At 43.5% G+C, this 14317-nt stretch overlaps 1 protein-coding gene across 5 annotated transcripts in view; it reads left to right on the top strand.

Annotated features, from left to right (window-relative positions):
- Positions 1 to 14317, top strand: part of GBF1 (golgi brefeldin A resistant guanine nucleotide exchange factor 1) — a 98633-nt gene that overhangs the window by 81180 nt on the left and 3136 nt on the right. For 3 of the 5 annotated variants that reach the window (XM_054637207.2, XM_054637205.2, XM_054637209.2), the window contains 15 exons: positions 2079 to 2315; positions 3227 to 3320; positions 5898 to 6074; positions 6546 to 6610; positions 6712 to 6835; positions 7401 to 7472; positions 8346 to 8440; positions 8886 to 9039; positions 9256 to 9478; positions 10735 to 10898; positions 11209 to 11455; positions 11838 to 12037; positions 12968 to 13118; positions 13467 to 13597; positions 13950 to 14051. In XM_054637207.2, coding sequence (XP_054493182.2) covers positions 2079 to 2315; positions 3227 to 3320; positions 5898 to 6074; positions 6546 to 6610; positions 6712 to 6835; positions 7401 to 7472; positions 8346 to 8440; positions 8886 to 9039; positions 9256 to 9478; positions 10735 to 10898; positions 11209 to 11455; positions 11838 to 12037; positions 12968 to 13118; positions 13467 to 13597; positions 13950 to 14051 — 2236 coding nt within the window. The remainder of the gene's footprint in view (positions 1 to 2078; positions 2316 to 3226; positions 3321 to 5897; positions 6075 to 6545; positions 6611 to 6711; positions 6836 to 7400; positions 7473 to 8345; positions 8441 to 8885; positions 9040 to 9255; positions 9479 to 10734; positions 10899 to 11208; positions 11456 to 11837; positions 12038 to 12967; positions 13119 to 13466; positions 13598 to 13949; positions 14052 to 14317) is intronic. The other 2 variants (XM_054637211.2, XM_077183133.1) reach the window with 1 other exon arrangement.

Genomic DNA, 14317 nt, shown 5'->3' with positions numbered 1-14317 from the left:
ATTACACATGGATTTGTATCTTGGATTTTTGCCATGGTAGTTTAATCCAGATCTTAAAATAAATTTTAAAAATATGTTACTTCTATGAATATGGGAAATAATGGCTGAGCAAGACCAGCACATGTGAAATGCTTTATATAAGAAAGCTCTGTTCTCTAGATCAGACCTTTAGAGGTTTTTAGAACTTTTTTATGTGGTTCAAGAGATAATCTCATCCCCAGGGCAGCACTTGTGCCCTGACACAATGTGTCCATGTCTCTGTTTAACATATTCTGCTTTTGAGGTCTTCATATGAGGCTGCTCTCTGCACCAGCCTCTTCTGCTACCCCTGAAGCTCTTGGCACACAGAGCAGTATTTGAGGAGAGTTCCTGGTGGCTGAGGCCCTTTAGTGCACAAGCTGGCTTTGGCTGGGAAGCTTTAATAATAGCTCAAAAATCAGTAAACTGATAAATCCAGGCCCAGCCAATTTGAAGCTGAGAGGATTACATCTTTGAAGAGACAGGATGTGATTGAGTCTCAGCTGATTTCCATCTGCAGGGGCAGGCAGTAGCTGGTGCTGGAAGCAGGGCATTGTGCCTGGGCTGACCCTCCCTTTTGAGCCCTCTCCAGGAAGGTGGGGTGATGCCTCTACTGAATATCTGGAAATTCTTCAAGACATAGCTCTACCTTTCAAACAGAGCTCTAATTTTGATTGGCCTCTCTCTCTTGAGGATGTTCTTAATGTTTTGAATAGTACACTGAGCATATACGCATATGTTTGTTACCCAGTGCCTCTATCCCAGTCTGTTTCCCTTTATCCCCCCTTCACCAGATATTTCAGCTTTTCCAGTATGTTCTATGATTGGAATAATTGATGTATCATTTTAGTATTGCTCCATCTCAGATGGCCTCAGTGTCATAGTTGAGACTGAGGAATATTTATTTGTATTATTAAGGGAAAAAAATAACACTGCCATCTGTATGAAGTAGTGTGCGATCTCTTCAGGGTCTTACCATTTCACTTTTGACCACATTTTCATTTCCTGAAACTTTCCAAGTAAACTCATTCACTTGTTTCTGGTAATTTCAATCATATATGAAATTTTAGAAATAATGCACTGTTTACTGCAAACTTACTTCCCTATATTATCCCAGTAATAACAGCTCTTGTCAAAATATGCCAGCACCTGAAGCTGAGAAGAGCTTATTTCTCATGCATAAATCAGGAGCAGTTTTATAGTTGTTGTTAGCACATGAAAATTGCCTCTTTGGCAATTGAAGTATGTTATTTTTTGGTTGTTGCAGAAAGAACTCTTCAGATTGGCTGTAATCTGCTATTCTTAGTGGCTTTGAGACTCTTGTTCACTTAGTTGGTCATTTGCAGAGGATTTTCTCTTGTGCATTGATAACCAAGTCTAGAGAATATGTATTTCTGCTTTAGGTTTTTTAGTCTAGGATTGCAAGCAGTATTTGGCATTAATCATAATTGTTTTATTACTGTATAGCTTCATCCTAGTTCGAGTAAGGAGCTGTGGTATCCTGGTTATAAATCCCCCATCTTACTTTTGGTTTCTTGTTTAATTTTTAATTTTATACTACTTTCCTTTCTAATATTTTATTTTGGCAAAATATGAATATTTCCATTATTCTTATGCAAAGATACTCTTGCCTACTGGTGACTGCAGCAATGTAACTATTTCATTTTAACTGGGAATAATGATACAAAGAGAGCACTCGAACAGAGTGAGAGTTGGATGGAGGTTGAAGCTTTGCCACTGTGCTGTCCAGAATTTCCCATCATTTAATGGCAGTATGTGGTGTGTTTTGCACTTGTAGCAGTAGGTACCTGCTTCTTCAATACTGACCTTGCACAGTTGCTGCTGTGTGATTCTGAGAACCACTAGACTTTATATTCAGGATATCTAGGAAGGGCAGGCAAAGCAGGGAGGCCTAGGAAAACAGAATATTTCAGGAGCTGGCAAAATCATTCCAGAATAGGTATTGCTTAGCCCTGGGACTACGTAATGAAAGACACTGTGTAAATGTTAGGTTTGGCTCAGAATGAAAAATTCAATCTTTCTGCTTTCCTCCCTTGTAGGAATGATGAGATAGTGATGCCAGAAGAGCAAACGGGTCTGGTGAAGGAAAACTATATCTGGAATGTCCTGCTGCATCGTGGTGCCACTGACGAGGGAATATTTCTCCACGTGCCTCCTGGAAGCTATGACCATGACCTGTTCACCATGACATGGGGGCCCACCATTGCAGCACTTTCTTATGTTTTTGACAAGAGCTTAGAGGAAACAATTATCCAGAAGGCTATCTCTGGTTTCAGGTGACTCTTACCTTCATAAAGACCCAAAAGAGTAAAAGTGGGACCATTGGCTCCTGTTTATCTGCTGGAGAGACATCGCAGTGAAAATCAAATGTTGCTTTTCCTAGCAATTGAAAAGCACTTTTTTATGACCTGTGATCGTCTAGTGTTCTGTCATTTGTGTCAGTTCATCACATTTTGGCCTCTCTGGCTTGCCAGTCACTGTTTAGCTTGACTGCTGTGTTGTAATAAATTAAAGTGCCCAGGGGTACATCTTTTTAAACTCCAACCTGGTTACATTTAAAGGACCTACTGACACAGCTAGGCTGTTTAGAAGTGAGGGGGAGAAGTCACTCAACTGGCACAGTGATGCTGACAAAATCTCCATGTAGGAACAAAACCTTTCTACTGTATGATCCCATAGCTGTGGCTGAATGGGATGTGGGAATTCTTTTTTTCTTCCAAGATGACCAGTACTCAAAAACTTGTGATCTGTGAGCAACTATATTGGAATGATCATTGGTCATGCTTAGATCAGACCAAAGGATGCTTTAAGCATAGTTGTAATGCTTTGTCAATACACTGCTGTAGCCATGATATCTTGGAAACTGGGCTTCAACACTACCACCAATTTCCGCAACTCTCTTATGTTAGGACAGGAGGTTGGATGTAATGCTCAGGTGCAAGTGGGCTGTCTGTTTAGACTCACTTTAAATTGATTCTTGCATCAGCATAGACAAGTATCAGTATCTATGGATAAGGATTGAGCTTATTTAAGCAATAATAGTAGACTTCTATACATAAGCATTCATTATGAATGGGTGGAGAGGAAGGTCTAAAATGTTAACAGAGAGGGTCTGAGATTTGCTGTCCTGTAGACAGACTTGTCTGTGCTGACTTAGTACATTATTTTCTGTTTCTTTTTTCCCCAGGAAATGTGCAATGATTTCTGCTCATTATGGCCTTAGTGATGTGTTTGACAATCTCATAATTTCTCTCTGCAAGTTTACATCTCTCAGCAGTGAGGTAAGTTTGCAAAGAGCAGAAAAAAGCATGACTACTACTACACTGGAGCTCTCTTCCTCTGTTAAGCAGCAATATTTGCTTATTTTAGTTATTGTATCTGTAGGTATCTATCAGCCCCTGCCCAGAGTTTTCTGGAGGAAGTAATGGGAAATGTGTAGTGAAGTGGGACTTCCATAGGACAGGTTCAAATATGCAAATTTTCTTTTACTCACAAGTATCAGTTTGTGCAGAGCAGAATGCCTTGATGTTTTATTCACCTATTTGACCTGAAGAGACTTAGGTCTCCCTGTGATCCCAAGCAAGTTCATACATTTCAGATACTGACTTTTCAATGACAGGGTTTATGCAGTGCCGGGGGGGACTGTTTTGTGAGATGTACTTCCAAAGTGTAGGAGCTATGTAGATGCACAGCATAAGCATAAAGGGGTTAGAAAACAAATGCTTTGAATTGTTAGTTGGGGTGTGGACTGTGGTAATCAGATCAGCTGTTAACCCCACATTTGGCAAGCCCTGAAGACTCTTCCTTTGGGGTGTACCGTGAGAATAAATTCAAGGTGCTGTGGTTAGTGTAAGCTTTATTGCTCTCATTTATTTGTGTGTTACAATGTCCACCTGTTTTTCCCCAGTGTTTAATAGACAGTGTGGGGCAGACCATGCTGTCTGCTAAGGAGTAGTTGACAGCAATTCCTGTAAAGGGTCAGAACTCCCAAAGGATCTCACAGTATTGCTCTCAGAATCAGTGCAAGACCCACAGTGAGCAGAACAGAATTGCCACACATATAGGAAAGGGAAACGAGATAATTCAAGACTGAAAACATTGGAGTAAAAACGCCAAGACAGGTGAATTTTTTAAAAGACAAAGAAATCCCAAGCAGAGGGTTTGCTTTAGATTCCCTCTTCCTGCACAGCTCACAACAGTAAAGATGCAGTATTTGATCATCCGCAGGCACACCAGACCTTGAGACTACCAATAGGTAACACAAGCAGAAGAATGTCTGCCATGAAACAGTTTGACACAGATTTACACAGCAGAAGCAACTAGACTAGGCTAAGCCCTCAGATGCACCAGCTATTGCCAGCTGTATCCCATCTAGTTGAGAGACTGGAATCTTGAGCAGTCTGAGGTCTGAGTTAATCAAGTAAGCACGTCTTTTGATGATGACATAGAATCAGGAACTTCTGGATTTGAAGAAGGCTGAGTTCTTATCTTTGGCCAGATTCTAATTACGTAGACTACTTTCTGCTGTCCTAAATTCCTGTAAGGCTTGGAGACAGTAGGATAACTGAACAAATATTTAAGAGTCTGGAGGAAGGAGAGAAGGAAGAGCCATCTTCAGAGGACTGAAGAGTCAAAGCAGGCATCCTCTCCATGCACTGCGGTTGCTATGCACGGCCACTTTGATTGAAAGAAAGGAAATGGAAAGGAACATGGAAGGTCTTTAAGTGATTAGGAAGAATGAGTGCCCCACTTCCTGATCCATAATTAAGACTCATACTGACTCAGTATGTAAATAGTAGCAAAACCTGTGTGTGTGGTTTTCAGTGATATGGTTTCTTGCCAGAGAGCAAAATCAGGCATATTGCTGTTTGCACCCTGACACCGCAGAGATACATGTATTCATGTAGTTTCCCCATAGCAACGATGGAAAAAACCCAAATTGGTTGTTACATTTCTGCCAGATTTCAGATTGGCACGTCTAATGGAGTTTGCTTCTAAATCAAAGACCCATTTTGATACCAGTTTTTCCATCAGTTTGGCTGAAGCAAGAGAGTTTTTCTGAACTTCAAATCTGAGATAGGATACACTGACTCCTTCAGTCCCTTGTCTTTTCTTCCATTCTTGGTGAGGAGATAAGTATGGATTTTGTCCATGTAAACAAGAGAATGGTAAAGCCCATCTTTTCTCAAAAGGAAGATTGCAATGATTTTAAGTAACTGCAGAATCATGGAGCATGTTACACTGTTTGGTATTAGCTGACATGGTAGCTGGTTTATTCCTTGCTTTGGCAGTGTATGGTTGGTTTCAATGACTTAGCAGGCTTTTTGTATTTTGAAAAGCTGTGTGTGCATTGAACAAATTATGAGGATTTGAGATGCAGCAATCATTGGCAGAGACTCCCAGTTAGGATTGAATTACTTTGAATCTTGCTGTTAGGTAGTGGTAGGAGTAATTTTGCAAGTCAGTAATGGTTTTGGCCACAGTTTTCTTCTCTAACAGCACAGCAGAGTAATTGCTGCTTCCAGAGGAGATGTGGTACTTCTTGTAGAAGACTTTGATCTTGAGCTGAGTTCCTGTAGCAGGATAAATTAGTGGGTTTTCAGCAAGCACTTTCAAAATGTTCTGAGTTGTCATTCTTAGGGAGTTTATAACTAGGTTGTTCAGTGATTTATATTGTATCTGGTAAGCTACCTTGTCCTTGTTTATGTGCAAAGAGAATGTGAGCTGAGGAGTTATCCAAGCATCATACAGAGAATTGTTATCTTTCCCATAACCAGTTCTGAAGCATCTGCCCTAATTTCTGTTGAAAAGAAAACATCTCTTTCTGACTGATTGCCACCGCCTCTTCTTTCCTGCAGTCTATTGAGAACCTGCCCACTGTTTTTGGAAGTAATCCCAAGGCCCATATTGCAGCAAAGACAGTGTTTCACTTGGCCCATCGCCATGGTGACATTCTGCGAGAGGGCTGGAAAAACATCATGGAGGCCATGCTACAGCTTTTCCGAGCAGAGCTGCTGCCCAAGGCCATGGTGGAGGTAATAATTAGCTGGCTGGCTGGATAACTGAAGAGCTAGGAGAGTGGGAAGCTGGCTTTTCATAGAGCCGGTTCCAAAAGTAAGAGAGCTCTCTTGCGAAGGCCTAGCTTTTGGTAATGTACAGAACTTGGAAGCCTGTGAAAGGTTTAGTGTTCAAGTTGTGTGCAGCTTCTTTTGTAGCTTGTTTCTTTTTTTCTCATTTTATTTCTTGTTAGATTTGAGGAATGCCAGCATTTATTTTACTTGAACAGATTTTGAATGTTGTGCAGAAGAGGGACATGCATATAGGCATGAAGTGCTAGAGCCCTGCATTGGTGTTACCAGATGCGAGTGGCACTTTACTGACAGGATAGTGTGGTGAAGAGCTGGGTTTGACTGCACTTGTATGGGCTGTTTGGTATTGTGTTTCATCACTAAAAGAAATATAATGGGGTTGGGGAGGTCATATGCATGTCCTGGTCTATGTTCCAGGTTGAAGACTTTGTGGATCCTAATGGCAAAATCTATCTTCAGCGTGAGGAGACACCATCCAGCCGGTGAGTGGCATAGATGTCCCAGGCAGTCTTTTTTGTACCAAGGTTGGAAAATAATATGATTTCTTGTTTACTTACTGATGCTGGTGTCTTCTGAATTGCAGTGGTGAATCAACAGTACTGAGTTTTGTTAGCTGGCTCACCCTCAGTGGGACAGAGCAATCTGGTATGAGAGGGCCATCTACGGAAACACAGGAGGCAAAGCGAGCAGCTTTGGAATGCATAAAGGTAACCTATAGGCTGTAGAAGAATCTGGTTTTTTTCTTGGTGACAGTACTGTGTGGGTAACAGGCAACAGAAGTATAAATATGCATGCTGCTGGGCAGTATTGCAGGTAACAGGAGACTTAAAAACTGAAAGAATCTACAAAGGAGCGTATCTGGATTGACAGCTAAATGGTCTTTTGTGCTGCTGTGCACAAAAGTACTAACACATCAGAACAGGAATGATTCCTCAGGCTGGGATCTGCAGTCCTATATTTAAAGAGAAGTTAATGAGTTCTCAAACAACTAATCTTTTCCAAGACAGTGTAAAGGTATATGTTGCCAACAAAATCTGAACCTGGGGTTTGACCACTGTGTGGCCAGAGGAGTCATCTGATAAAATCTGTCTAGCACAGATGAGGTCTGTTAAAAGTAACTGATGTTAAAGAGCAAACTAGTTGGAAGGAGTTTTCCTCCAGATAATAACAACAATCTGTATCTTTCCTGTGAACATGATGTGTTTCTGGAAGATCTGTTTGTATGCCTTCCACAACCCCCAGATGCACAGTTGTCTTTTCTGTATTTTGCAGCAATGTGATCCTGAGAAGTTGATCACAGAAAGCAAATTTCTCCAACTTGAATCCCTCCAGGAGCTCATGAAGGTGAGAGAGATATTGGGCAAGGGACTGGGTGGCAGTGGAACAAATGTGCTATGCATAATAGTGGATATGTGCTGTGTACTCACTTAACTCCTCTGTCCTCAGAGGAGGTCTTGGAACTATTTGGGATGTGAACCTAGCTTTTAGTTCACCTGTTAAATGTTGCTTCTGTGCTGGCAGACACAAATTGCTCTGGCAGTAGAAGAAAACATTAAATTGTGAAATGCATTCTAAGAGCCTTGAGAACTCTTGGCAAGTATTTGTAGTTCTGTGCCAAAGCTTAAAGATTTTCAAATGTGCTGTGTACCTAACGAGAGAATTCGAAAAGGCCACTCTAGAGGCAAGAGCTCTACAGAAATATTTGACAGTGTGTCCCTAAGTAGTATGGTACCTGCCTGCTGTGGGAGATATAATAAGGCTGGACACATTAGCCTTTGGGCTAGAGAAGCTCAATCTCCCTGGGGGAGTGTCATCTCAGTTCTGGGGGAACACTGTGCTCCTACTCTGATTGTCAGGAATTCTCCCTTCATATACAAGCCGATGGCTTGAGAACATAACTCCAGTATTTGTAGTCATTCTCAGGTATGCCTGCTTTTTCTGTACTTCACATATTTATTAGCAAGAAACTGCTGGATATCAGTTCCTCTTCATCTGACACACTTTGTCAGAGTTTAACATCTTTTAAGTTCATATTGTATTTTGCATAATAAAAAAAATTAATTTTTCCGATCAATTTAACTTGACCTTTATCCATTGCCTTTGACTATGCGTGACCTCACTAGGCAGTGGAGTACAGTTTTGGCCAGACTCAAAGCATTCTGTTGGTTCCCCATTTTTGGGAGCTTGTGATTCATAAAAATACCATGGCTATTCCAGGCTCTAATCTCTGTGACTCCTGATGAGGAGACATATGATGAAGAAGATGCAGCCTTCTGCTTGGAGATGCTTCTGCGGATTGTTCTAGAGAATAGGTATGACCTTGAAATAAATGCACATTCACTGTAATGTCCCTGCTTTACTGCAGCTGCTGCCTGGGTCCAGGGAATGAATTCCTTATGTATGTGATTCACCAGCTGAAGCAGCATGTGGCTGTAATTTCAGGGCTTAACAATTCCACTGTAGCATGTGCAAATAGAAAGGCTATTAGCTCATGAATTAGTGCTTGATATCCTGAAATTTGGAGAATATATACTAAACTCCAGAGGGAGAATTCTCCCACCTGATTGCTTTGCAAGTAATGAGTAAGAAGTTTGATCATTTTGTTGTTTCAATGTGTCTGTTCTTGTACCTCCCACCTGGAATTTTTGTTGAAGTTAAGAAATGGTGGATTGTCTGGAGTTGTGGGAGGGGTTGCTGGATCCTGCTTGTCTCATGTGTCCTTTCGTTCTACCCTTCCCTCCTCCTTGTTGTGGCTAGGGACCGTGTGACCTGTGTCTGGCAAACTGTCCGAGACCACCTTTATCACCTCTGTATCCATGCAATGGAGTTCTGCTTCTTGGTGGAGAGGGCAGTGGTGGGGCTGCTGAGGCTGGCCATTCGACTGCTCCGTCGAGATGAGATCAGTGCACAGGTAAGGGATTTTTGAAAGGCAGTTACTGGGGTTTTGTGGCTGTACCCTGTGACACAGGAAACCAGTTGCTGTTGGATGGACCCATATTTAACCTGTTCGTGGTGCAGGTAACAACAAACAGCAATTGTAACTAGCTCTAATAGATGAAGGAGTACATTGTTAGAGAATGGAGTGTAAGTAATAGGGTCTGTTATTCTTGTCTCCTTCTGTGGCCAGGTTCTCCTCTCATTACGTATCTTACTAATGATGAAGCCAAATGTGCTGTCCAGAGTTAGCCATGAGGTTGCCTATGGCCTCCATGAACTCCTGAAGACCAATGCTGCCAACATTCACTCTGGGGATGACTGGTACACGCTGTTCACCCTCCTGGAGTGCATCGGGTCTGGAGTGAAGCCACCCGCAGCCCTGCAGGTTACAGCAAGGGCAGATAACGACACAGGTAAGACAGGCCAGCTTTTGCTAGGAAATCTGATGCCTGCCTGCCAGATAAGCAGCTGCTTCCTCAAGCTTTTCAATTAGCAAAGGGGACTGCAAGAAAACAAAGCTGATATTAAACTACATTAGCAAGATTAAAGACCAGCACCTGCTGTTCACTCCTCATGGTCTGTTCCTGTCCCTATTCTGCCATCTCTTCCTACTCAGTGAGCAGCAATCCAGGTGCTAGTCCCTGGGGGGTAGTGGGAGGAAAACTGATATCAGTTCTGGCAGCTGTAGGAGGTCTTTGCTCTACCTAAGGAGCATTTTCTGCTGGTTGTGGTTTGGTGCCTTGGGTATCGTAATCTCTTATCTGGGCATGTAATGTAAACCCAGCTGCTGTTCCTGTCATATTTGCTTCTTTTGTGGGACCGACTCTTTTCTGTCCATTTTTTAAGGTTCTCATAAAATGAGTTGTTCTTTAAAATTGTATTTCCAGATCCATTTGCATTAATAGTTGCCAGAACCATTCCCACAAGACCAATGCAGTATTTCTCAGTTCTCTTGACTGTGTTAGAGAGGAGGTCTTTTCAGCAAATTGTTCCGTTTTGCTTTAGCCAGCTGTCAGGATATTTGAAGGTGATGTCTTCAGACTTCTAAAGCAAAGAGCAATAAAGGAATTTTCTAGAAGTTTTTTTTATTTTTATTTTTTTCTCTTTGCTTTTCTAGAACTTCTTTAATAGGTCCTGATGCTTTGTGCTAGACAGATGGGAGAAGTATGATTTTTAAAAATACTTATGGACTTTGCTCCCTGGATTAATGCAGAGCTGTCTCCTCTTCTCTCTCCTTTATTTTTTCCTTTTTTTTTTCTTTTTTTTACCGCTTCTGTCTTTGATAGAGCAAACTGCTTGACTTGGCACAAGTCAAAACATTAGTTCTCTACCTCCTGAAAATGTTTGGTGCCCTCTGTTCACAGAAAGTCTGTCTATCTGCTGATGAGTTTCTAGATGGTGTTGAGCAATGGAGAGAACAAGTTTTTACTTCTAAATAACATATCAGTAACTTAAATTTGTCCCTTGCAAGGACTTCTCTCTTGAGACGTGTGAAATTTAAGGTTATCCTAAATGTCAGGGCAGGTAGATCTGACGGGTGTAGAACATACTAATAACCACTTGTGGTTCCTGGTCGATGCTGATCTGGATTGCTACTCCCTTATCCACAGCTACTCTTGCAAGTTCTTGATTTGGCTTTGATCTAAACCCCATGTCTTTTGTCTTAAAGGTGCTCAATCAGACAGCGAGGTGTCCTCCTCCTATCACCCAAGTGACACGAGCCTGGACCGTGGTTACACCTCTGACTCCGAGGTGTACACAGACCACGGGAAGCCAGGCAAGATGCATCGCTCGGTCACGGATGTGGACGTCATGAACAGTGGCTGGCTAGTGGTGAGTAGCCAGTGGGCTTCTGGTGACCAAAGAGGACTACTTCTACCGTGGTTGTGAGCAGAGGGTGTGGTAGTGAGAGAAAGAATAAGACTGTAGAAAAGAGAGTTAAGATGAGCTTATAATGTAAAGGCAGGATAGGGAGAGACACAGATGGAAAAGAGAAAGCTTTGAGGCAAATGAGGAAGAAAGGGGAATGGACCATACAGAAACATTACCTGTGGGCTTCTGAAGAAAGGCCCTTTCAGTGTGAGCATGAGATGCTTCTCGTTATGCTACCCTCTCCTGCTTACCTGCTTGCTGTGACCTGTAGGTGGGGAAAGATGACATCGACAACTCCAGATCCACTGCTGGGCTCAGCAGACTGGGTCCATCACCTCTCGTCAACCAGTACAGCCTGACGGTGGGGCTGGATTTGGGCCCACATGACACAAAGTCTCTCATGAAATGTGTGGAGTCCCTGTCCTTCATCGTGCGAGATGCTGCCCATGTTACACCTGAGAACTTTGAACTCTGTGTCAAAACAATACGTATCTTCGTGGAGGCCAGCTTGAATGGGGGTAAGATGGCCCTTCACTTGTAAACCAGGATTCAGCTTGGGGTGGCCAGTTGGCAAGCAGTGTGAAGTATACTGTCATGAAATGAGTCCCCAACCCAAAGAAAATGGTCTACCAGGAGAAAAGTGTGCTGTCTCCTAGCAGCAGGGACCTTATTCTTATCCCCCTCCCTGGGATGGAGGGGAGGTCTGGAGTTGATGTGGAGACAGCAGTATCAGCTCTTGCAGGAAGTTGTTCCTATGGGGCACTTCAAGCAGTAGTGGTCATTTCAGAGGACAGGACCCTTTGCTGGGGATATCAAAAGGTGGATGCCCTGTGTGTTGAAAAGCAGAACATTTTGTAGTGGACTGTTGTATACGGAATGTTGTTGCCTTTTCTGCTCTAGGCTACAAGTCTCAGGAGAAGAGGGGGAAGAGCCACAGGTATGACAGTAAATCCAGTCGGTTAAAAAAAAAGCCCAAAGACAGCTCCACACGGCGATCCCGGGTCTTGAGCCAGCACCAGGCGCACACACACAGTGATGAGGACGAGGACGAGAGCATCCCTGCCAGCTACCACACTGTGTCTTTACAGGTTAGTCAGGACGTAAGTATAGCAAGGATTTCCTCCTCTCCTTTCCCATTCTTAGGGCCTGGCTAGGTAATCACTGGAATTCTTTGTGGGGAAAGGGAAGGCTGCATCCTGGATAAGTGGGCACTGGATGGCAGAGAGTGTCTATGGGGGCAATATGTGGTTCTGCGGTGAAAGAGGAAGGCTGCAATTTGTACTGGCAAAAGCAGACTAGCAGTGGAGAGAGAGGTCCTCTGAAAAGCAAGGAGGAGGTCTGAAGCTGTGAGTCACTGTAGTAGGTAAGATGGATTAAGGTCATTTGGAGACATGAGGTTCCTGTAGGATTAGTAAGGAGTCTGACAGGGCATCTGAGCTTGAGGAAAGGGGCTGAGGCTCTGGAATTTCAAGCACAGAGGACTGGGCTAAGGGAGTCATTTCTCCCCAGCTGGTACTTCAAAGGTGTGAAGGCATAGGCCTGCTGACTGCCAGGATGCTGGGTCTCAGTTCAGTAGTAAACTGACTAAAGTGCTGTCATATGCCCATACAGGCAAGGGAACTTTGCATGTGCTTCACATACCTTTTTTTAAGGAAAAAAGTTGCAGAGTTCTTGTGGACTGCACAGGTGAATCAATGGGTTTATCCCTCTGCCTGGGAGAGTCAATGCTCTGTGCCAGGAAAGAGCCCATTCTTCCTTTAGACAGGACTGAATGGTGTTCCTCAAAGATGGGATTGATGTGGCTGCTGAACTGACATAAATCTTGTTGAAGACACCTGGCACTTGACCATTTAGGGAGGACACAGACAGCAGGGCCTGACACCATCTCTATAACTGTGTGTGGTTGTGTATATACATAAAGCATGCTCTAGTAGCTTGAGCCTTTTAACCTTGTTTGGAGAACAGCAGAGATCAGAGTTGCTTCAAAATTTAAAGTCCTGTGTGTTTCTTACTGTGCCGTGTACTTGCAGCTCCTGGACCTCATGCACACGTTGCACACACGAGCTGCTGGCATCTATAGCTCCTGGGCAGAGGAGCAGCGACACCTGGAGACAGCAGCCAGGAAAATCACAGCGGATTCCCGAACACTGTGGTCCAACTGCTGGTGTCCTTTGCTACAGGGTAAAGCCATCCCCTGGTGATGAGAGTGAGCAGACACTCTTCCAAAGTAATGGCAGGAAAGTTGAGGAGCCAAGAAGTAACTGCAGAAAGCAGGCATAGGTTGTTTTTAGGGTCTGTTTTAATTGAAAAAGAACTTGGATCAGATTTGGAAAAACATCTTTAGGATGAGTTAGCTGCCAGCATGTTTCTGCATCTGGTAGTAGATTGTCAGTCTGTGGCCTGGAACAAGTATGATCCTTTTTATTCCACAGAGAGTTTTTGATCTTCACTAGACTTTTTACTCTAGACTGGGGAAGTAGGGATGTGACAGTCTCCCTGTGGGCTTTGCCCTGAATCCCTCTCTTGCAGGTATTGCCTGGCTGTGCTGTGATGCCCGACGCCAGATCCGAATGCAAGCACTCACTTACTTGCAGCGGGCCCTCCTGGTACATGACCTGCAGGCCCTGGATGCTCTGGAATGGGAGTCCTGCTTCAACAAGGTAACCACCTGCCTGGCATGGGCATGTGAGCAGGGCAGCGTTGTCATGAGGAGTAAAGCTCTGTGCAGGAGAGTTGTCCTACTTCAGCACTGTCTTTTTGAGAAGCTTGTTCACTGCAACAGACAAGATGTTTCCTGTTCTGGTCCTGTGAAAAGTTCCTCTCTGCTTAGGCTTCTGACAGGGCCTTTTGGAGTATTGAAGTGAATCCGCTCATGCACATCCTGTTGCCACCGTCATGTCCTCTGCCTAGAAGCCACCAGTCCCTAGAGCCAGTGCCTTTCTGTAAAGCTGTCTGTTAAAATTTCATCGGTCATTTTTCGGCTCTGAAATATACATGTGTTGGATCCAACAGGTGCTGTTTCCTCTGCTAACCAAGCTACTTGAGAACATCAGCCCAGCTGATGTTGGTGGGATGGAAGAAACTAGGATGAGAGCCTCAACACTACTCTCTAAGGTGAGCACACCTCTGCTGCCTAGGGAAGCTTAGGGGAAACCGTGTTCCTCAAGAAAACAAAACTGTTTGCTGTGTTCACTTCTCAGCATCTCTGATCCGGACAGGTGTCAGGGTTGCTAGTTTTACTATTCAGTGCTGGGCTTCTCCACCAGCTTCAGCTGCTGGGACATGCCTTCTTTCCAGAACTGTCTCCATGATTCTAGTCCTTGGAAAAGTTGTCAGGAAGAGGTTTGTGACTTTATGATAGAGAGAAGGATTTCACTCAA

Source organism: Agelaius phoeniceus, chromosome 9, assembly GCF_051311805.1.
Source record: "Agelaius phoeniceus isolate bAgePho1 chromosome 9, bAgePho1.hap1, whole genome shotgun sequence".
Lineage (NCBI taxonomy): Eukaryota > Metazoa > Chordata > Aves > Passeriformes > Icteridae > Agelaius > Agelaius phoeniceus.
This window is presented reverse-complemented; position numbering and strand designations above follow the sequence as displayed.